The sequence below is a fragment of the Magallana gigas genome, chromosome 2 (genome assembly GCF_963853765.1).
Source record: "Magallana gigas chromosome 2, xbMagGiga1.1, whole genome shotgun sequence".
NCBI classification, from domain to species: domain Eukaryota; kingdom Metazoa; phylum Mollusca; class Bivalvia; order Ostreida; family Ostreidae; genus Magallana; species Magallana gigas.
In genome coordinates this window covers 16,220,836-16,242,263 of record NC_088854.1, presented here as the reverse complement: position 1 = coordinate 16,242,263, position 21,428 = coordinate 16,220,836, and the positions used below count along the sequence as shown (strand labels likewise).

The 21,428-nt window shown below is 34.8% G+C and overlaps 4 protein-coding genes across 4 annotated transcripts; 2 read left to right on the top strand and 2 right to left on the bottom strand.

Annotated features, from left to right (window-relative positions):
* Window positions 1–290: 290 nt before the first annotated feature.
* Window positions 291–7,430, bottom strand: LOC105320789 (myb-like protein U). Its single transcript, XM_011418859.4, has 5 exons — window positions 7,251–7,430; window positions 1,277–6,178; window positions 1,084–1,189; window positions 799–882; window positions 291–546 (listed from the first exon to the last, which is right to left on the bottom strand). The coding sequence occupies exons 1-5, from the start codon at window positions 7,291–7,293 to the stop codon at window positions 504–506; spliced, it is 5,178 nt and encodes a 1,725-aa protein (XP_011417161.3). The 5' UTR covers window positions 7,294–7,430; the 3' UTR covers window positions 291–503.
* A 3,863-nt stretch (window positions 7,431–11,293) lies between these two features.
* On the bottom strand, window positions 11,294–14,465 carry LOC105320790 (dnaJ homolog subfamily C member 22). Its single transcript, XM_011418860.4, has 3 exons — window positions 13,997–14,465; window positions 13,309–13,772; window positions 11,294–12,116 (listed from the first exon to the last, which is right to left on the bottom strand). The coding sequence occupies exons 1-3, from the start codon at window positions 14,379–14,381 to the stop codon at window positions 11,856–11,858; spliced, it is 1,110 nt and encodes a 369-aa protein (XP_011417162.3). The 5' UTR covers window positions 14,382–14,465; the 3' UTR covers window positions 11,294–11,855.
* Window positions 14,466–14,632: 167 nt separating this feature from the next.
* LOC105320791 (dnaJ homolog subfamily C member 27-A) lies at window positions 14,633–16,952 on the top strand. The gene is made up of 6 exons (XM_011418861.4): window positions 14,633–14,783; window positions 15,118–15,183; window positions 15,568–15,640; window positions 15,883–16,079; window positions 16,188–16,258; window positions 16,470–16,952. Exons 1-6 carry the CDS (start codon window positions 14,715–14,717, stop codon window positions 16,588–16,590), a joined length of 597 nt encoding a protein of 198 aa, XP_011417163.1. The 5' UTR covers window positions 14,633–14,714; the 3' UTR covers window positions 16,591–16,952.
* A 785-nt stretch (window positions 16,953–17,737) lies between these two features.
* On the top strand, window positions 17,738–21,356 carry LOC105320806 (DC-STAMP domain-containing protein 2). Its single transcript, XM_011418882.4, has 4 exons — window positions 17,738–17,769; window positions 17,916–18,931; window positions 19,120–19,505; window positions 19,801–21,356. Exons 2-4 carry the CDS (start codon window positions 17,924–17,926, stop codon window positions 21,086–21,088), a joined length of 2,682 nt encoding a protein of 893 aa, XP_011417184.3. The 5' UTR covers window positions 17,738–17,769; window positions 17,916–17,923; the 3' UTR covers window positions 21,089–21,356.
* The last annotated feature ends 72 nt before the right edge of the window (window positions 21,357–21,428 follow it).

Sequence of the window (21,428 nt, the reverse complement as noted above, 5' to 3'; positions counted from 1 at the left end):
ATAATTTTTAGCACATTATATGTATTTTTATGCATGTAGTATTTTTGAAAGATCCTTAATCAAATTTCATGGAAGAAATTTAACCAAAAATTTTACAATATCTATAAAAAACTAATAAATGTATATACACACCATGGTGACTAATCATTATAATTTTCCAAGCTTCAACTGATTCACATATTATATGACCAAGAAAAAGGGAAATCTTTAAAAGCAATTACAAAATCAATATAGATTGTACATTAATTAGGAATAACTCTATTCGTATAATGTACCCATGCATTACATGTGAGGAAAAAAAAAATCAAATGAAAATTCCATGTCACTCAAAGTTTCATTCCGAGCCATATCTCTCCAATTTACATGTAGACATCATATCTACCATTTGCCACAAATCTGCGTCATAAAAAATAAGTTTTTCTATTCAAGTTTAAAACGCATTCTTTGCTTTCAGTTCATCTACAACAACTGGATTTCTCCCTCTGTTTCTTTGTTCTCATTATTCATCGAAGATCAACATACGTCACAACTGGTACATACACAGACCTTAAGAAAAGAATTACATTTACTTTAAGCTGTGTTTTCCACAAAATTCTTTGGCTACACAATTAAAACGAGGAACCTCAAACCGCTTAATTTTTTGATTAGCGTTGTCAAATTGGCTTTTTTCCTGTCAGGGTTTCATAACAGTTAGGTATTCTAAATAATGTACTTAATCGAGACGATAGCTGTTGGTAAAATTAATTTAAGGTACTCGTGCAATGTTGTTTACAGAGCCTTTTAGTGGTATTAGCATACCTTGATCGATAGTAAGTGTTGATACCCCACCAAAGTTTCTCTTTCACCTGTTCCCTCTGTTGTCGCTTATTCCATGTTATTATACTGTAAAGAGAGAACACAAAATGTAGAAAGTTTGTTTAGTCTTTAACTGAAATATATATTAGCTTAGTTCTAAAGTGAAATATATATATATATATACATATATATATTTATATATATATATATAGAGAGAGAGAGAGAGAGAGAGAGAGAGAGAGAGAGAGAGAGAGAGAGAGAGAGAGAGAGAGAGAGCACATAACATACATTCTGCATTGTTCATCGATGGTATCGAAAACAACCGCATTTCTCTGGTAGCGCATTTTGTAAGATGGACATGTATTTTGTCTTCCAATGACACTGGCATTCACAGCTGAAAAGGTTAAAAACAACCCTATTAATTTACAATATCAAGTAGGCACAGCAAATGTCATACAACAATTAGATCTTTTAAGCCAACCTGTCCACGTTCCTTCCATTTCCAAGGCGATCTCTCTCGCATTTTGGCGAGCTGCATTCTTCCAAGAGCCACTGAAAATATTATCACCTGCTGTTCCAACCACAGAAGGGTCTCGGCCGGAGCCCATTCTGCCATTCACGTCTGTTGTTGTCGAATACTCATATTCATACTCGTACTCCATTTCATCTTGTTGAGTAGATGTTGATTGTTCTGTAGTTTGTTGTATCTTTGAAGTCATGGTTTGTTCTTCGCCCTCACTTTCGGTTTCTCCACTAACTGAGATTGGACTAGTAGAGCTGGAACTACTCCGTAAAGTCGTTATACCACCTTCTACTTCTATTTCATTTTCAGTCGCGGGATTAAACGTTGTTTTCAATCCACCAGAAGGTTTGACTTTATTTGCTGGCCCATTCATTTCCTGTTCAAATTCATTTTCACCGACTGGGGTCGTTTTCTTAGGAGAATCCGTAACAACTGCTTTAGGTTTGATGTTGAACCGCCGTCCTGAACCTACCATCTTTTTAAGACCATTAGAATTTGAAAGACCATTAGGATGATTTTGCCTATATTTTTTATCATTGGCTGCTTGTTTACTATAATCCATAGGAGAAATTCGTTTTAGTCCGACAATAGCATTTAGTTCTGATTTTTGCACAGGTTTTTTCTGATATTTTGAGAGAAGAGACACCTTCGGATGTTTTGTAATTTTTTCAACTTTAATTGGTGATGACTGAAACTCTCGAGCATTCGGTGATACGATTTTTCCCGATGGTGTTGATTTCTTATTTATTTGAAATTTCATCTCTGGAATAATATTTCGTCCTCCTCCTGTTCTTTTATGATGATCTTTGGTTGAATTCACATGGTTTTGATTAAGGAATTTGTTTGTGGTCAACAATGGACGTTTTCTTTCTTTTTTGTTAGGAGTATTCATCACCTCGGCCGATGTAAGCCTGAATGTATTTGAAGATTTGTGATTGAAATCAGCCTTATTGCTTGGATGTTTTTCTATCGTGTTTGATTTGCTATGCCTATTAACTGGCTTGTCGTACCTTTTCCCTAATCCGTGCATATTAGTACTCGAGTGAATCGAAGGAGACTTTCGGAAATGATTCTGTTGTTTTCGCATGATCTTGTCTAAAGGAATGGCATTTGAATATGGTATCAATTGTATGTCATGTGCTTGTATAATCTTTTTCTTGGTTTCTTGACGCTTGTTTGATTTAACAGGGTTAGGGGCAGCAACTCTTGTATGTGGTTTTTGTTCGGTTTCAAGGAGAGTTAGTTTCAGTTTATTAGCCGTTTTTTCTGGACGTTGAAGATTAGCCAACGTTCCGTCTATTGATGTTGACTTTGCTTCCTGTGCTTTATTGGAGTTTGGGAAGCTAAATGTGTTTTTATTTGGAATTTGAATTTGCTCGACAACAACAGGTGGTGCAGGTGGGCTTTTCTGGTGACTGTTGGTTCTATCTCTTTGACCGAGAGCCTTCGTTAGTCGGGTAGGTATCTCAGGCAGTTTTATATGAACATCACCTTGACCTGGGATATCAGGAATTATTTCTGTCTCTTCAGCAGTATTATTTGAACTTATTTTGTTCATGCGCGATGGGAAACCTTCGGATATCAAATTTGGTGGCTTCACCTTTTGTGGCGTATTGAGTGGTGCTTCATTTAATTGTGCTTTTGTCTGGTCTTTTGTACTGGTGTTTTCAACAAAACTGGATGTTTTATGTGGTTTTGATTGATGGATGTCATTTTTTATATCTGCTACAATGCTGATTCTGGATTTTGATGGAATTATAAGCGTGTCACTGGTTGTTGGTATCCGATGAACACCATTAGCACTTTCCTGTGTATTAATTACGCGTTGTTTGATGCGGTCAAAGACTTTAATATTTTCAGTTTTGTCAACATTTAACCTCCGTATGTCTTTTATCGAATCCTTTCGGTGGTGATCTGCCATAGTTGCACTCTTTCCTCCACTAAGTATCGGTTTTCCGTATTTGTGAGACATACGATCGTTAACGCTTCTGTCCCAAGACGATTGCGGTATATGTGATGGGATGGCGGTGACTGAGGAGGACATGTGTGATAGTGTCGACATTGGCCTCTTTTTAATCGCCGTGTCCAAATTTGGCTTTGACTGTGTGTTAGAACTGATATAATTCTGTTTAGAATCATTGATGTTTGTTACTTTCGGTACAACCGAAATAGTGTTTGATGATGCCGAGTTATGCATTTCAGAAGAATGCATCCTCGGTGGAACTGAAGGTTTGGATGCGATTGATTGTTTTCTATACTGCTGTAGTTGAGCGTTTTTGTCCTCGGATGCGGTTTCAGTGAGACTAAATAAAGAATTTATGGTCTTTGGTCCTGGTTCATTACCTTTTATATTTTTGTGTGATGGATCAATGCCTTTGACTGACTGTTCGTTTATTGAATTTTTATCCGGAAGAAATCCGTCTACCCAAGTTTTCTCAATTTTACTCGAGTACTCGGAATTTTTCTTGGCTTTCTGTGCAGGTGTCAAAAACAAGGCGTTTATTTTTTTGCCGTTTTTACCATTGGTAATGTTGTCTCCTGGGCTAGGATTGGCATTATTTGCACCACCACCTGCATCGCTTCCTCTTAATGGTAAAGATGTCCCTTGGTCGTTACCTTTCATTATAGAGTTATTATGAATAGAAGATTTGCCACCATGAGCCGGTGGTGAATGTGCTTGAACTCCTGATGTCTGGAAAGAATTCCTTTCTATATAATTCGTTCTACCAGACCCTACTCGATTATATGTTTGAACGTTTTGGTTATTTCTGAATTGTTTGTCAAATGAAGTAATTCCTTCTTTGTTCACCTCTTGGTTGGTCTTTTGACCATTATTTTTACCAACCGTAAAATCGCTCCCCTTTGAACTTTTCCACGCAATTTTCGAAAGAGATTGGCTTTCTATAGATGGAGGAGACGAATCTGACATTTGATATTGTGTTGGTTTTACGTTTGTGGGTCCAGATGAGACAGATTTGGAACTTTGAATGTTACTTCTACTGTCAGTAAGTAAATGTTGCTGGGGATTAACTATGTCATAAGACTTCCAGGCTTGGGGGTGATCAGCATGTAAGTTGAACTGGTTGTCAGTCTTCTCCTGTTGCTGTTTATGAGGTACTTTACCGTGTTTCATCAAATATCTGTTTTCCGCTTCTTTTGGAATAGAAACCGTCTGTGGTTTCCTGGAAAGGCTTCTTTGGCTATGATTATCAACATCTTTGCTCAGATTTTTGTTCTGCTGCGGATGTACTGCAGATGTAGAATGAGCTGCAGCGTGTTCGGCGACAGCAGGTAGCGAAGCGGGTGAACTCTTTCCCTTTTTAAAATCCTCTATATTGTTGTTGCTTCCATCGGAAACCGTTTTGTTATTCTGTGAATCAAGCGCACTGTGGGGAGCCGTTTCTAGGTCTTTTGCCGCAACGTCGTTAGATTTGAGAGGTGAAGCTTGAGTATTTAACGTTTGTCCTTTGCTCTGTGTTTTAGCATTACTATTTCTATTTTCTTGCTGAGTTTTTGTAAGGGGTGTGGTGAATCCATTTTCATATATATTCTCTCCTCTGGATAATCCGAGATTAGAATAAAAAGGATCAGGTCCGAATCCAAATAAGTCCATCCCGTCGTAGTATTCCTTTTCATACTCTACTTCCAGTGTTTTGAACTCGGTCGTAGTGGTTGTCGGTAATGTAGTCTGTCCTTCTGATTCCGGAGCATCAGTAGCCTCTGTTTCATTCCCATGCTCTACTTCCAGTTCACCACGTGAAGTTGTCCCAATGTTTCCAGCACGATTCGAAACATTTCTTGAGTTCTTTCGAATGACGTTTGAGTTTCTTCTTTGTGGTTGTGACCGCAAGATTGTTTGTCCGTTGGATTGCGTACCTGGTATTACCGAAGGAGACGAAATACCATGACTGCCACTTACTATTTCCTCCAATGTACTTGTCTTTTGTTTTCCATGCGATTTGCTTTGGGGTCCAGATTCTGTAGGATTAATGCTACTTTGACTATCATAATTGCCATTCACTATCTCCTCTAATGTTGTGGATTTTTGTTTTCCTGGTGGGACGGGTCGGCTACTTTGGGGTCCATATTCTGTAGGATTAATGCTACTTTGACTATCATAATTGCCATTCACTATCTCCTCTAATGTTGTGGATTTTTGTTTTCCTTGTGGGACGGGTCGGCTACTTTGGGGTCCATATTCTGTAGGATTAATGCTACTTTGACTATCATAATTGCCATTCACTATCTCCTCTAATGTTGTGGATTTTTGTTTTCCTGGTTGGACGGGTCGGCTACTTTGGGGTCCAGATTCTGTAGGATTTATGGTACCTTGACTGCCATGAATACCATTTACAATGTCCTCCAATGTAGTTGTCTTTTGTCTGCCTTGTGATGTGGATGGATTGGTATGGGATCCATATTTTGTAGGTTCTATGTTTTGTTGTGCGTATATTTTTTCTTCTTTATAAGGCCTGTTACTATACTTTCTTCGAACATGGTTGTTATACTTTTTTCGAATTGCTTGAAGACCTTTACGATACTGCTGGGTTCTTCGCAATGATTTGTTCCTCTTGCGATACTTTCTCAATCTTTTCTTTTTCCCTAAGCCTTTTCCATTGCGTGGCCTTAAGGGTGTGTTGCGCTCTTGCCTGTCCACTATAGAAGACAAAATAGCGAAAGAATCTTCCTCTGACGAAGAGCCATCACCATTTCCAAACAGAGATGTTTTGGTCCTGGATCCAGGAATATACGAGGAAGATTTAACAACACCGGATTCTACTGTTGATGACTTGAGATCTTCTAAATTCCCCCAAAACCAACCAAAGCTCAATCCCCATTGGCTGTTCGCGGAGTCCAAGTCTGAAAGTAGACGCAGACAAAGAAATAGCTCGAAAGTAATAAAATGTGAATTTGTTTAAAATATTACACATAATTATTTATCATTTATTCGTAAAACGTTTAAATATAATTTTATTTGTTGTTTTTTTTTTTTTTTGTAATGGCTTTCCTCTATTTTAACCGCAAAAACACTATTATATTGTACTGGTGTCTCTGCACAGTTAGATATAAATAATAATAATCTATTAACAGACTGAACAACCAAGAAAACAGATATTCGTTGTTTCCACTTAATTACAAACATATGTAGTTGTGTAGGCTTTTACTGCGACACTTTTCCTGAAGAACAATGTTTGGGCCCCAGAACACAGGGCTTTAAATCACCGATGCGTGACACGTAAGGCTTTCTATAGGATGACAATCATCCGTGTCGCAACAACCTGCACCGAGGGAAAACACGCGTAATGTGTGGCGCTAAACGGCCATTGGATTAACTCCTTAACGTAACTAAGTCAATCTTTACTGCCTCCGATTGAAAAAAAAAATTATAAGTTTATTCAAATTTATAAAAACAAAGAAAAAACAATCTTTGGTTCTCTATAAAACGTTAAAACGTTTAGTACAGAAATTTTCAAATACCGATGAAAGTGTATTAATATATACATGTATTCTACCAAGCAATTAATTTTTTTCTTTAGAATAATACATCAACGAATTGTTCACACAGTTGTTAAAGCTGAACTACGACTGAAAATACATAAAGATTGACATTGATTTTGAAATTTTAAGAACATGCTACAATAGGTATATATCATTTAATCCAACGTTATTTACTAGTATTTTGCATATTGAATAATAATTGTTATCGCTTATAAGCGTCTTTGAATTTTAATTCAAATCATATGCTATTCATTTTCAGGATAGCAGTATGCGAGTCAAGTTTTCCTCTCCTAGTATCGAACTTTATAAATTGAAACTATAATCAGAATTAAATTAAAACTACTTTTGACTTTTGGATTCGCTCAAATATGTTTTTAAACTGCCAGATTATTATTCTGCAAAAAACATAATCTCTCTCAGCACAAATACTTACATAAAACAAGAAGCAAAACCCAAAGTCCCCGCATTGGAGCCATATTTCTGTTTGATGAGAGAGAGGGTTTTCAATAATGGTCGCCTATTTGTATACCATTGACGCTTATTAGAAGACCCCACAAGCCACTCCGTTGAACATCCTGGGAATGTCCCAGACCCCTGTTCTGTCTAAATTAACACGCTAGGCCGAGAGTTTCCTTGAGTTAGCTGACCACTTAACGTTTAGATATACTAGTACATGTAGTTATTAATAACGTAAACTAATTAAAGCGAACTACCTGGCATAAAAATATATCAACTATAGCAATATTTTATCAAAATATTTTATAGAAACGTAAAATTAACATAAATTCGCTTGGTAACAAGGAAAGACAAAAATCCTGAATTATAACGCAAATGCTATTATTCTGGCAACAAGCAAAAATATCTAACTTAATTTTAACGCACATTAGAAGGTTATATTTCATAAATATTTTCAAATGTACGTTGGAAAAGACAGAAACAACTATTTAACAGTGGAGATAGTATTAGAGAGGTCAAGTTCTGAACTTGTGACTTATCCTTCTGTAACGAAAATACATTAAAATACATTAAAACCAAACTACAGAAGGGAGGACACTGCCTAACCCCCCCCCCCCCCCCTTAAAATTCACAAATTCGAACGGCCTTCAAGACAGTATCTTTTTCTGCCGTTTATTGTAAAGATCGAATGAACTTGTACGAACTTTGAATATCTTGTTCCTATCATATATTTCTGCTAATATATTATTAAAAGGTCTTTTTTCTCGCAATTTTATAAAATTTGCTTAATTCTTTACATAACCAAAAACAGACGGTTGAATGTGCTTATTTCTTTTCACAATTACTTTTTTTTTAAGTTTGGTTTCAATGTAGTTTATGAATGTAAATCTGGAAATTGCGAGCAATAAGCATCCTTAGTGACGCTGAACCAAGCGATGGACAATTAATACATGCATGTAGCACTGTAATAATCTGTAGTCTGAGATCAGGAAGACTTACTTTTTACCAATTAAACACCTTGACAGACAGACACCTTAACATGAACTATTCATATATTGAGGAATTCCACCAGCGGTGACCGCAGTCCCAGAAATCAACCGTCCTAGATGTCCGACATCGTTATACTTTCAGGTGGATCAGCAATCTACATGTAATGGACTACGGCCAGTTGTACTAGTAATGAAGCAAACATGAATCATGCGCGGATCTAAAGCGGGAGGCAAGGGGCGAACATTCTTTCTGGGCAAATAATCTCAATTAGGCCTTTGATGCGCCCCGCTCTCCCCAATCGAACACATTGATCCCTCTGCCACCTCCCGGGAATATTGCTGGATCAGCGCATGTAAACCACTGATTTACTGGTGTCAGACAATATCTTATGAATCACACAAAACAGCAATATAGAGTGGTTTTCATTTATTAGATAAATACAAACAAAAGAATAGTGCGTATTCTGTTAATTATCCCCCTTTCAAGATAAATACAATTGAGAAAAGTCTAAAGAGTAAAGAAAAAAACCATACATATTTTTTAACTTCAATTACATAATAAATAATGTAAATTAAAAAAATAAATTGAATAAGGTGATTATGAACCTTTAAAATGATACTATGTTGAAACAGTAAAAAAAAACCAAATGAAATAAAAATAATTAAATATTACATACATGTATATGTTATGTTAACAAATATTTATTATATGTTGTTTTAATTTTTTTTTTTAACTTCCACCAATAATAATAGTTACACCATTGAGCCAAATTATTTCTTTAAAACAACCACACAAAATACTAACAAAACAAATAATAATGAATAACTTGAAATGTCAAGTGGCAGGAATAATCTTAAATGAGGCAAAAAACTTAAAAATATACAATAAATGAAATTTTTAAAATAAAAATGATCTGATAACTGTATTCACTTATGAAAGAATATATATACTGCATTTATGAGATTTCAGCTTATCTATTATCTAGATGGAACAGATCTAATATACACAAATGTACTATGCTTGACATGAGTACCTACAATAGTCATTGTACATTTACATGTTCAAAATTATTTGAATTCTTGATTTTAAAGCATTCAAGGTGCCATTCATGTAAAGAGATTCATTCAACATTAAAAGACATGGTCACGATTTTGGCCAAACATTTTTCGCTATTTATATTGTTTATAAGGCTTTAATAATGCGTTTTTAATGATCAACCAAAATTTGATAGTCAGTTTTAAGGTTATAAGCAAGATACAGAGCTCACAATTCTTTGTTATGTAAACAAGGCTTGTGCCATATTTTTGTTTTCACTGGTTTAATATTCAGTAAAATTTCTTTTTCAAGCTGATTTTTCTATCTGCTCATTCGTTTTGAACATAACTAAACAGCTCATATTGTTTTTACATTCATTTTAGGTCTAAATCTGGAATTTTCTTTTCAACTTTCAAAAGTTAAACAAAAACATGACCTAAGCTGTGCTTACATAACAAAGATTTGTGTATTCTGTATCTCTCAAATACTGACACTAAAATTTGGGTTAACCATTAAAAATGCGTTACTGAAGCATTGTAAACATTCAAAAGGAAGGAATAAATTTTGACCAAAATTGTGACCATGCCCCTGAAATAACAATAATATAGAACAAAATGAAAAAATCTTGATGTAAGGAAGTGCTTAAATAATATATATTGCAGATCAAAGCACAAAAAAGCTCTCTATTATTAAAGACAATGCTGAATAAATATTTCTTTTAAACAATAAGATATAATGTACAAACGCGTTTTAGCTAACTGATACATATATGTACATGCATGCTTGCATGTTATTGAGAACATCTACTAACATTTCCTGTACAATACATTTTGAAGTATTAATGCAAAATGCATTTGAACTATAAACTATATACATTTCAGGCAATTCTAAAAAAATATATATATTCCTCATACATTAACAGGAAAACTGTAGTTAAAATTAAATTCTCATCTTTTTCTCATTAATTATCTAATAAACATACATCAGGATAAAGTACATACCTCATCAATATATGCATACTAATTAATTTTTGCCTTAAGGAATACATTGTAATCAGCTAATGAGGATGGTAGCTAGAGAGCATTGCTGTTCCATTTATTCATAATAACAACAAATTTATTTCTTGCAAAATACATGTACGACATTCTAGCAGCTACATTTTTTTTTTTTTAAATAGCTAAGCAATTAATTAATCTACTGAAGTAGATCAGTGGAATGAACACAAATAAATGAATGGTATACAGTAAAATTGATACAAATATCTAATAAGACTAAGAAGAGTTTTGTGACAATCTTGGATACAGTGCCGCAATAAAATACTGCAATTTACATGTGTATAATCTGTCTCAGGTCTTTTCCTCAGTATCTGTATAGTTTTCATACACATTCTAATACATGTATGATTATTCTATTTGAACAACATGAACAGTATAGTAATAGCTTTAAAATATATACATTGCAAAAATGGTAATCAAATCAACAAAAATGAACAGTTAGATTTAGTTTCAAGACAAACACACACACAATGGCCCCCTTCTCCCCCCCCCCCCCCAAGATATTTCAGGACAAGGACGGACTTGTATTTTGAGATTTGATTGATATACATGATATATGTACATAAAGATAAAAAGATTTTGACATAAACCCAATAGTGTTTAATCATTTAAATAATTCAGTTGCATAGATAGACAATGTTGAAGTATACTTTCAAATACTTTAGATTTAACAAAGTTGTGGCACGCATGCATTTTGTACATTTTAGCACAGTTTTATAAAGAAGACAAAAAATCTTAAATATAATTTCAAAAATTAGTACATGTGCTCAGTTATGATGTGCTGATTGTCTAAAAAGGGTGTACGTTTGTGACAAAATGCATGAAATACTGTACTAGTGGTGGTAATTTCCATATACAAGTATCTAAATCTAGGTCATCCTTCAAAAAATGTGGAAATGCCATCTGGAGGTTTCTAGATCCAGGGGAGAGACAGGGAATCTTTTTCTTTTTTTTCAAACTTAATAAGTTTAACTAATCAAAAATTGGTAAACAATAAAATCTTCACATATTAAAACAAAGTTTTTAAATTTTTTGCTAATAAAATTTTATCAGCGGAGGGTAACGTTTTTCCCATGAGGCAATTCCAAACAATAATTTTATTTTGGCCTTATATAAGCATGTCTTCCACATTGATAAAGCAGCTTATGTAATAAAAACTTGAATGTTACATATCTCTAGAAAACTGTAAAACTCTTGGAGTAAAAAAAAAATGAGGATATGTGTAATATACATATGATATCTATTTCGAAAAAAAAACTTGTGTACATGTAGTTAACAGGATACAGATCATGTTTGTACTTGTGAGAGCTATAGAAAAAACTCTAATTTACAAGCTAGATGACATGCTTTATGCTCTCAAAGGCTTTTAAAAAATCTTTCCCCAGGGCACACAACCATTCATCCCTATCAATGTTCAACATTATAGAATGACTGGAAAAAAAGAACCCTCACTTAACAAATTCTTCATAAACTAACTTATGAATAATTAAGAGTAAATACTCCTAAAACTCATCTTTCATCCTTTTCTTTCTGCCCATTTGATCATAGTCTTCTTCTTTCCGTCTATCCCTCGTGTTCATTTTCATTCTCTTGCTCTGAATTTTGGAAAGAATTTCATATGCTCTCTGTATCTCCATAAACTTTTCCTGAGCCTCGGCCTTTTTAGTTGGGTCAGTATGTTTATCAGGGTGCCACTCTTTTGCTAGTTTCCTATAACTAGTTTTGATTTGTTTTTCTGTAGCATTTTCTTTAATATTTAGGACCTAAAAAAGAGTGTAGAAGAAATATATACTTTTTGTTTAAATTAGTGTTGTGAACGAATACTCAGTTTACTGGTTAACTGCGCCAAATGATGCAAATATCAGATAGTAAAACTGGTATTCGGTTACTCAGGCTAGAATTTATTGAAGGTATGAAATGCATGCAAATACATTTCTCTTTTCTATTACCATTAAACTTGGTCTTGTGGTTCACAAACAGGATCAATTTATTTTGATAAGTTTTCAGTTTATATAATTGATAGCTTTGATTGTAAAGGGATATATAAAAGTATTCAAGACCTGGGTTATAATTTACCTCATTTAAACCTTTGCTAGTCTGAGGAACATTATTTATAGCAAGATGCCACCACAGACATCAAAAGTGTGAATATTTTAATTTTAAAGAAATGCAGATTCAAAATCTGAGATAAATGTACATAAATTAATTGAATTGGAAGTATCTTATACATCATGGACTACAAATATGTTAAATCATCTAAAATTAAACATAATTTGGAAGCCAGCAGTTTACTAGATACTCTGCAAAACAACTGGCAATTACCTGCTATACATGTATTAATTCTCCTCGATCACAACATATATAAATCGGGGTTGAAAAGGAGTTTGTAAATAAAGTTCATGAAAAGCTAATACATTAATTTTATATTGCTACTGATAATTAAAGGAAGTGGGAAAAAAAATATATTATATATGAAAACTGAAATGAACAATCATCCCAGTAACAGAGTGCTTGAGCCGAAAAAGCAAGCGAAAAACCAATTATCAAAATCGTCAGATTTGACAACACTAGATCAAATCAATGAATTTATAATATACCATTCAATGCAATATGCTGTAAAATCAGATGTAGAAAGTTCAATCTTAGTGTAAATGCATTTTGAATTTCAATGAATATGAATTTATATGTACCAGTTACTGAACATTATAAAATATAAAAACAAAACCTTATTAACAATACACTAAAAAGTTGTGGACATACCGTGGTAAATCATTCACCATTTAGATTCATACAATATAGATATACAATATAGATATACAATGGAACTATGCATGCATTCACAAATAAAATATTTTCATTTCTGACATTTTTTTCCAGCTAACAGCACTAACATTTTCTTGCCTTGAATCTATTTTCAAATAAAATATAAATGTAGCATTGTATTTGAGGTCCTACCTTGTATGCATGTGCTTCTCCTGTAGGGTCTAATTTCTCCACAAATTCTTCCCAAAGCCTCTCGAATCCGTGCACCTGATAGAATTTGTACAACTGCTTCAGGGATTCCTTCATTTCTGCCCATGCAGGAGAGTTAAAGAAGTTAGGGATCGCCTCTCTCAGTGGAATTTCCTCTCCATCCTTTGTGGTGATACTGGCAGTTTGATAAATAGCCACTCCCCACATGGTGGAATATAGAAGACAACAAAAAACCAAACACAAGAAGCGTCTACAGAATGGTCTGTTGTTCCCTACCTCTGGATTCCATTGCACACCCTTCCAATTAACAAATAAAGTAGCAAGTATTGATGAGTAGTGAATGCTCCCCGAGTCGTATATTAACCAGGGAATTCCACACAATGCACCTACTAGTGGCCAATAAAAAGAAGCCCTATATGGCTTTTCGTTGGCAACCACATGAACCCCTGAAAAAAAAAACAAATATTGAAATATATTCATCACACTGGAGAAATTTACTTATTAAAATGTATTATACTGAAATTCTAGCAATGGAAAACTATTGTAACATTAGAACAAAAATAAATGATTTTTTTTATCAAACCCTTATAGAGGCAATCAACATTAACACCATTTTAGATAATTACAAATAAGAAGTAGTTCAAATAGAAATTGATAATAATACTCTTACCTAAAGCGGTGGCAAGTGGGGGTACAGTAACACAAACCCACCAACCAATTCCTTCATATGCGTGTTCCTCTGGAACGCAAAGGCGGGCAAGGACCCCAAATGACCATCCAAGGATTACTTCCCCCCAAAATCTCACGACGTTAAATGATGGGCGTGGATAACAGCTTTGTTGACGCCTGAAATCCTTAATATATCCACTATCTCTGTTTGCTGCAAATATGTACTCCGGAATTCGCCATAGATCTCTGAACCAACCAAGTCCAAAGCACCCGCCAAATGTGGCCCACCATATAAATGCTTGTCTGTCCCTCCCAAGATAAAAGTGGTGAAGTCCCCATGTACCACCAACTAGCCATAATACGTATGCTATCAATATGTGCGCCATACTGCAAACAGACAGAATACACTACTTTCCGTTTCTCTTTTAATTTACGGTGTTTCCCCAGTCAACGCGTAGACTCATGAAAACGCTTGAGGATACCCGAACATTAACACCTAAAAATAACTGTTTGCAACGTGTCGTTTAAAATGTAGTTTTGTAAACAGGCCCATTATTAAAAAGAATAAATCATACTTTTATTTGTTTATTTATTCATTAAGTTTTCAGTGCATATTATTGAGATAAATGGAAAATAATATTCCCCATTAATATTTTGTTTTTGTTTACCGTATCGAGGGAGACCACAAAATGGCTACCGCGCACATGTAAAATGTAAACATGGACAGAAAACCAGGCCATTTGACTAAAAATGCACAGGATGCCGTGAATTCTTTGGTGTGGATAAAGGTATAGTACATAACTGTCGATTTATAGAAAATGGCGAACACTAAATGGTTACAAAAGAATCTATAAATTAATTGTTATTTCTCTAGTAGGCCTACATGTATTTATCCAACTTAGACATCCCATGTCAAAGTGATGTAGATAACATCCCATGTACGGATGTGTCGATGCAAAATAAAACGCAACAATAGCGAAAGAAAGACCAAAAACTAATTTCACTTCCATATTTGTAGGTTCTGCATTTTTATTAATTATTGTATTAATACATTTTTGAAAAATTATGTATATATATATGCATGGTTGCATGAATAACTATATAGACCACTTTCTGTTGCAGGTTGTAGGCATTGGAAATGGATGCGTTGGGAAAACCTGTCTTATCAAACATTTTTGCGAAAGCAAAGTAAGAAATTGTTTATTTATGTAAAAATGTTGCATTGTGGACATAGATCTACTATGCAATTGAACAATTACTTCACACTATTGTTATAAAAACGTAATGATAATAATCAATGTACCATTTAGGTTGTTTGTTTATCTCATTCATATACTGGGGAATCATTAAAATTCTCGGGGGCCAATTTTCATGGATTGCTTAAATTTTAATGTACAGGTTCGGGGGGCTTAATTTCGCGTATCATCTTATAACGTTATACCTACAATTGAAAACGTGGCTTTAATGCCATAATTTAATAATTCGTCAAGGATGTTAATTCGTTGATGAGTAGTACCCATGAATTGAGCCACCACGAAGTCTTATGATTTCAAAGTAAATTTGTTTTTACAGTTTAGCGGTGGGTACCAGCCAACAGTTGGTGTAGATTATGGGTTTAAAATTCAGCACGTGGAGGGGGTAGACTGTAAGTATATAGATGTACCTACCCTTGCTTGGTTGAGTTATGCACAAAATGATAGTTAAAATGGAATTGAAAAATGCAAACTGAAATAAGAAATTCCCCACATCTGCTACATCAAATAGACAGGAAAAATATTGTGTATAAAACGATTTGGAAATGTTCTCGATATCTGAAATGATTTTGTAAAAAATAATGTATAATACATATATACTTTACATTGTATAATTTCTTCTTAATTTTCAAAGTAAGAGTACATCTATGGGATCTCTCTGGCAGTCCAGAATACATCGATGTTAGGAATGAACTATATATCAACACAGACGCCATATTTCTTGTTTTTGATGTCACAAATTTGTCAACATTTGAAAATATGGAAAATTGGCTGAAAGAAGTGCAAAAATACTCATCCGGAAACCCCGAGCTTATTGTCGTTGCCAACAAGGTATTTCCCTCTAGAGACAATCAACCGCATTTAATTGGGGATTTTTAAAAAATTTATCAATATAACTTACATGAATCAGTAGTATATTTACAATGTTTTATTTTTCAGATCGATTTGAAAGCAAAAAGAGTTGTTAAATCAGAGGATTCTAAAAAATGGGCCCAGCAAAACAACGCAAAGTAAGAAACTATGAAGGTTTTCATTTCGTTTCATCTTAATACATTTATATATACATTATACATCTATACATGTATGGTTCAAACAATATTTTGCAACAGCTTTGTTATGGTGAATCTATTCGGAATGTTGAAGCAAAACAAAGACTGATTCCTCACGGTAATGCTACCTAAAAACTTTGCAAGTCTTTAACACAATGTTCGGCATTTCTAGATACTATGAGACTTCTGCCGCCTCTGGAGAGGGTGTGGATAGACTGTTTAATGATATGCTGACTGGGCTGATAGAACGGAAGAAGCTGTGGAAAGCCAAGTCAGCAAACCCCAGCATCTGAATGATGGAATTTCGCGAAAACAAACGCAAGAGGGACTAGATTGATTGTGAATCACGTGATCATGGTCACCGTGAACGTTTAGTGTTCTGTCCAAGTTTGTTGTAAAACGTGAAACTTTTGTGACTGAAAGCAGTATATTTCCTGTATATACATTGTATGTCTTTATATGATAACGATATATGTACATGTGTTAACCAAATGCCAGTGACGTGCTTGCCTGTAATCCATGGGTTTGACCAATTTGCAATACACTGCTTTATACAGATCAAACCAAATAGTATGCCATGTTAATGTACAAATACATATGTAATGCATTCGTGTTTATCGTATGTTGAAAATAAAATGAAGAATTGGTCTTTTAATTTTTTTGGTAGTAATTTTGTGTATACAATCATTTTGTCCTAACAGTGTAATCAATGTTAAGTTTTGCATGTACAGATAAATCACAGTAAAATAAAAAATTAACAATTCTGTACAAATTAAAAATATGTGTTTAATGAAATAATTATAAACAGTTCTGTTCTGTCAGTATGTGTAGCAATGATAGTAAAACAGTACTTACTAGCATATAACTGCCATTATTGAGATGATTAAGATCATAATACATATTCAAAGAGACATTTTATACACGTTATCATAAATATGATCTGAAGTTCTTGCTTACTGCATAATAATCATGCATCTGTACACCTGTATCGTTAACTTTTGATTTATTTTCCAAGTTTCCTATAATTTATTTTAATATAATAAATAATGTTTTAAGAGGAAAAAAGTATCTTTGAAAAATGCCCTCATGTCATGAGCTACTTGTATGTGCTTTTACTATGTTCGTTTACAGTATACATCATAAAAATACATGTACATAGAAGGAAAACAACCCCTTAAAGAAATCAAAATAAAGTTTGAGAAAAATATAATCAAGTGCTTTTTCACAAATATATAATCAAATTCTTTTTCACAAATATATAATCAAATTGTTTTTCACAACGTCCAGAGTTGTGGTATATAAGAGAAGAAAAATACCTCCAATATTTACATTAATCTTTATTCTGTGTAAGATGCATGTTAAAAAGTCAGTACTTCCGTTAAAGTCCGGAAACACAATATCCGTTCAGCACGTATTGCGGGCTTTTTTTTTTTTTTTTTTACACTAAAACCTTTCTTGATGCCAGGACGAAGGTATTTATCTTTATATAAAGTACATGCACTGTCTTTATTGTCATTTAATGCATGGAATTAATTATATAATAACCATTATTAATTTTAAATTTACTTTTAATCCACCATTTCAAAAGATATCATGTTTTAACAATTTCCGCATATAGAAAAAGCCATGACAGAACAAGACTTGTCACGTGAGTACAAAGTTATCAAAGACTACCCGTCATCAGCACCTCAAAATCTGGAACTCCGAAAAGGAGATTACATAACGCATGTAAAGCCTCTGAACAATGAATGGGCTCTAGGGCGGAAAGTAGGGACCGACGAGACGGGGTTCTTTCCTGTTTCCTACACTGAGTATTCTAGACAGTCCCCAGAGCTTCCTAAAAATCCACATCGTACCACCATGATTATTCCCGAAGATCAGAACGATAGCGATGACGAAACCCCAAATCTTTTAAAACAGAAAACACCACTGCTAGAGAAAGGAGATAAGAAAGCAGAACAAGGGAGGTACGACCAGCCTGGTCAGTTTGAAATGAGCGAAATACCAATACAGACGAACAACGGTAACCTGATAGAGGAGCTTACACAGAGACTTCGGACAGGATTCCCAGTCAATGCATTGAGTCCCAAGACTTCACGCACCATTCGGAGAATCGTTTTGATTGTCTGTGGTATTTTGCTGGGAGCGCTGTTTTGTGGTGGCCTTTTCTCCATTTGCGTTTACAGTTTTGGATACACCTACAGAGTATCAGGAATTATAACGGGCGTGGCCTTCCTTCTAGTCCTGATTGGAGCTTTTGGTAGTCGATTCCTAAGCTGCTGCTTGTTGCTAGTGGTGCCATCCCTTTTCACCTCACAAGGAAGGGGTTTGGTCCTCGCCGCCATTTTCATCCTCCTTATGTCTGGACCGGGATCAAACATTGCCTACAACACGGTAGAAGTGTCTCGGTGTTTGGCATGCGTGGCTGACTTGATCCAGAACCAGTTGATGCAGCTAGGCAAACAGATCCTTCAGCCGTTATATCGCATCGCCTCAGCACTGAAGAATGTGTTTCAAACTGTGGTCGATGCTCTAACACCTGTGGTTAATACTATCAATTCTATTGTCAGCGAATTAGAGTCGTTTCTCAGTACAGTGGAGAGAATCGCTGCTGAAATTTCCAATGTGTTTTCTGTAAGTATTTTTCATAATACCTTCATCGTATCCAAATTTTATTGTATGTTTTTAAAGCAATATATATGGAATGTTGGATAGTTATTGATAAAAGGAAAAGAACAATAAAGGATAACCTTGTTATAAAGATTTGATATTTAAAAAGAAGTTAGTCTTTTTATCATGATGAACACATGTTTTATATCCAGTCTTGTGAAAAAACAATGGCAGACGCTAAGTCTTCGTGCATTAACGGGATCAAAAAAGCAGAAAAAGACTGTGAGGACGCTGTCAATGCGGCAGTGAAATGGCTAGAAGATGCCGCAAAGACAGTGGTGAATGCAGTGAAGTCAATTTGGGGGAAAAGACGTAGACGAGCCATAGGTTTTCTCCCCCTAAACACGTCTGGTGCTCCGAATAGCCTAATGAATTCAACAGCAATGCGTGGTAAACAGGCAAACAAGAAGGAGGGACGAAGTCGATCATATGATGCATTGGTTATGGAAATCGAAGAAAAGGAAAGATTATCGTCTCCCTCTGTAACTCAAGAGGGTGAATACAGAGCCTTGTCTGCGAGTAGAGTTAAACGCGACAGGTATACCATATATATATATATATATATATATATATATATATATATATATATATATATATATATATATATATATATATATATATATAAACCAACCACCAACGATTCTAGTAAGTTAAATAACTTCATTGACTTGTTGATCAACTTTACATTTGACATTTTTCCGCTCTGTATATCCTTAAAACTTGTACTTATAGCTTTCAAAAGTTACCGATGTTTGAAAACATATGTACACATTTAGTACCTTAATATATATCTCTATTTTGGTTTTGAAGATGAGTTATACTTTGCGTTTCAGGAGGAAACGATCATTGGCGAGCTCTATATGTGGCATTTTAGGAAAAGTTGATGTGGTCTGTAGTGTATTGGACATTCCAGCCTATCTTTGTAAAGCAATAAACTTTGTGTCGGGCGAGCTTTCATCGGCAGCTTCTGCAGCCATGAGCGAATTCAACAAATTTAAAAATGAATTCGTTTTTGGGTTTAACTCTTCCTTTGACTTTAACATGAATATAACATCATCTAAAACCGCATCGCAAATCGTGACTGAGGTGTTAGCAGACATCACCAGCAAAGTATCCAGCATAACTACCATATCTGGCATCATCAGCCAGGCTCTTGGAGTGACAGTCCTATTCCTTTTTATTAAGTCTGTTATATACATGACCCGTTACATGAAGCAAGATTTTTACGACAACATATACATATCTCCGGAATTTATAGAATACGACGAAAAATGCAAGAAAAGCGGACGGGAGTCGGTCCTTCCACTGAAGTTCAGAGAACACTCGAGGTACATCATCACTTCATTGCCATTTCCTACCGGTCAAGAATTGTCCTCGGCTCTTTCAGGCCTTGCCGCCTTCTTCACCCATTTTGGGATTGCCGTCGTCGTAATAGGTTTTGATTACGCCCTGTATTACCTCCTTGTTCTGATCGGTAACTATGGACAGGTAGCTGTTCTGTCCTCCAGTGTCAGCAGCCTTAACATTACGGTGGAGGGCAGCGGATTCCTCGCCAACTTCTTTCGAGACCTTATAGCAAATTTAGATCTCAATGTTAACATGACCGTCGAATTCAACATAACCAATTGCTTACCAAACCCAAGCCTGCCAAGTGAAAGTAATATCCCCGTTTTCTCGCTTTTGTATGGCGGTGTGCTGTTCCTTGTCTTTGTTCAAATGTACTCGCATAGAATCCGCCGTGTCATCACTTCTCATTTTTATCCTGACCGAGAGGAGGAAAGATGTCGTCTGCTTCATGAGTTGATACGTCATCGACGCAAGACGCTCTTCACCTGGGTTAGACAACGGCTGCAAATACGTCGTCATGACATCGATAACCGTGTTTCTATCCGGGGTCTCTTAGAGTACAGTTCGATTGGCATCTTTTGTAAACCATTCCTGGATATCTGTTTACCGCGAAAGGCAACTTGTATAAGCTGCGAGGAGGAGGCCAGTGGTAATGTTTCCTTTAGGAAATGCAAGCAGTGTAAATCACTTTATTGCAAAAATTGTTTTGAGATGTTTCAGAACAATTGTTTGCTTTGTCATGCCAAACAACAAATGAAACCCGGTAAGAAGTAAACAGAAAGGATTTCACGATGTTTTTATTTCTTTAATTTCTTTTTATTGTATTTAAGTAAATATATACCAATAGTAAAACATATTATTGATGTTAATTTGGTTAATTTTGAAGTTTCTGTTCATTAACAGTATTTTTAATTCTTATATATATTTTTAAATTATATGAAGTAATTCAATTTTATCAGACTTTGATTAATTATTTTGTAAATCGAGGTAATATCTATGAAATTTATAGTTAAGTATATATTGTGGAATATATCCAATCTAATATTCATACACAAGGAAAAGCATCATTAATTCTTTTTATTGACATGAAATAAAAAGTAAAGACACAAAAGTA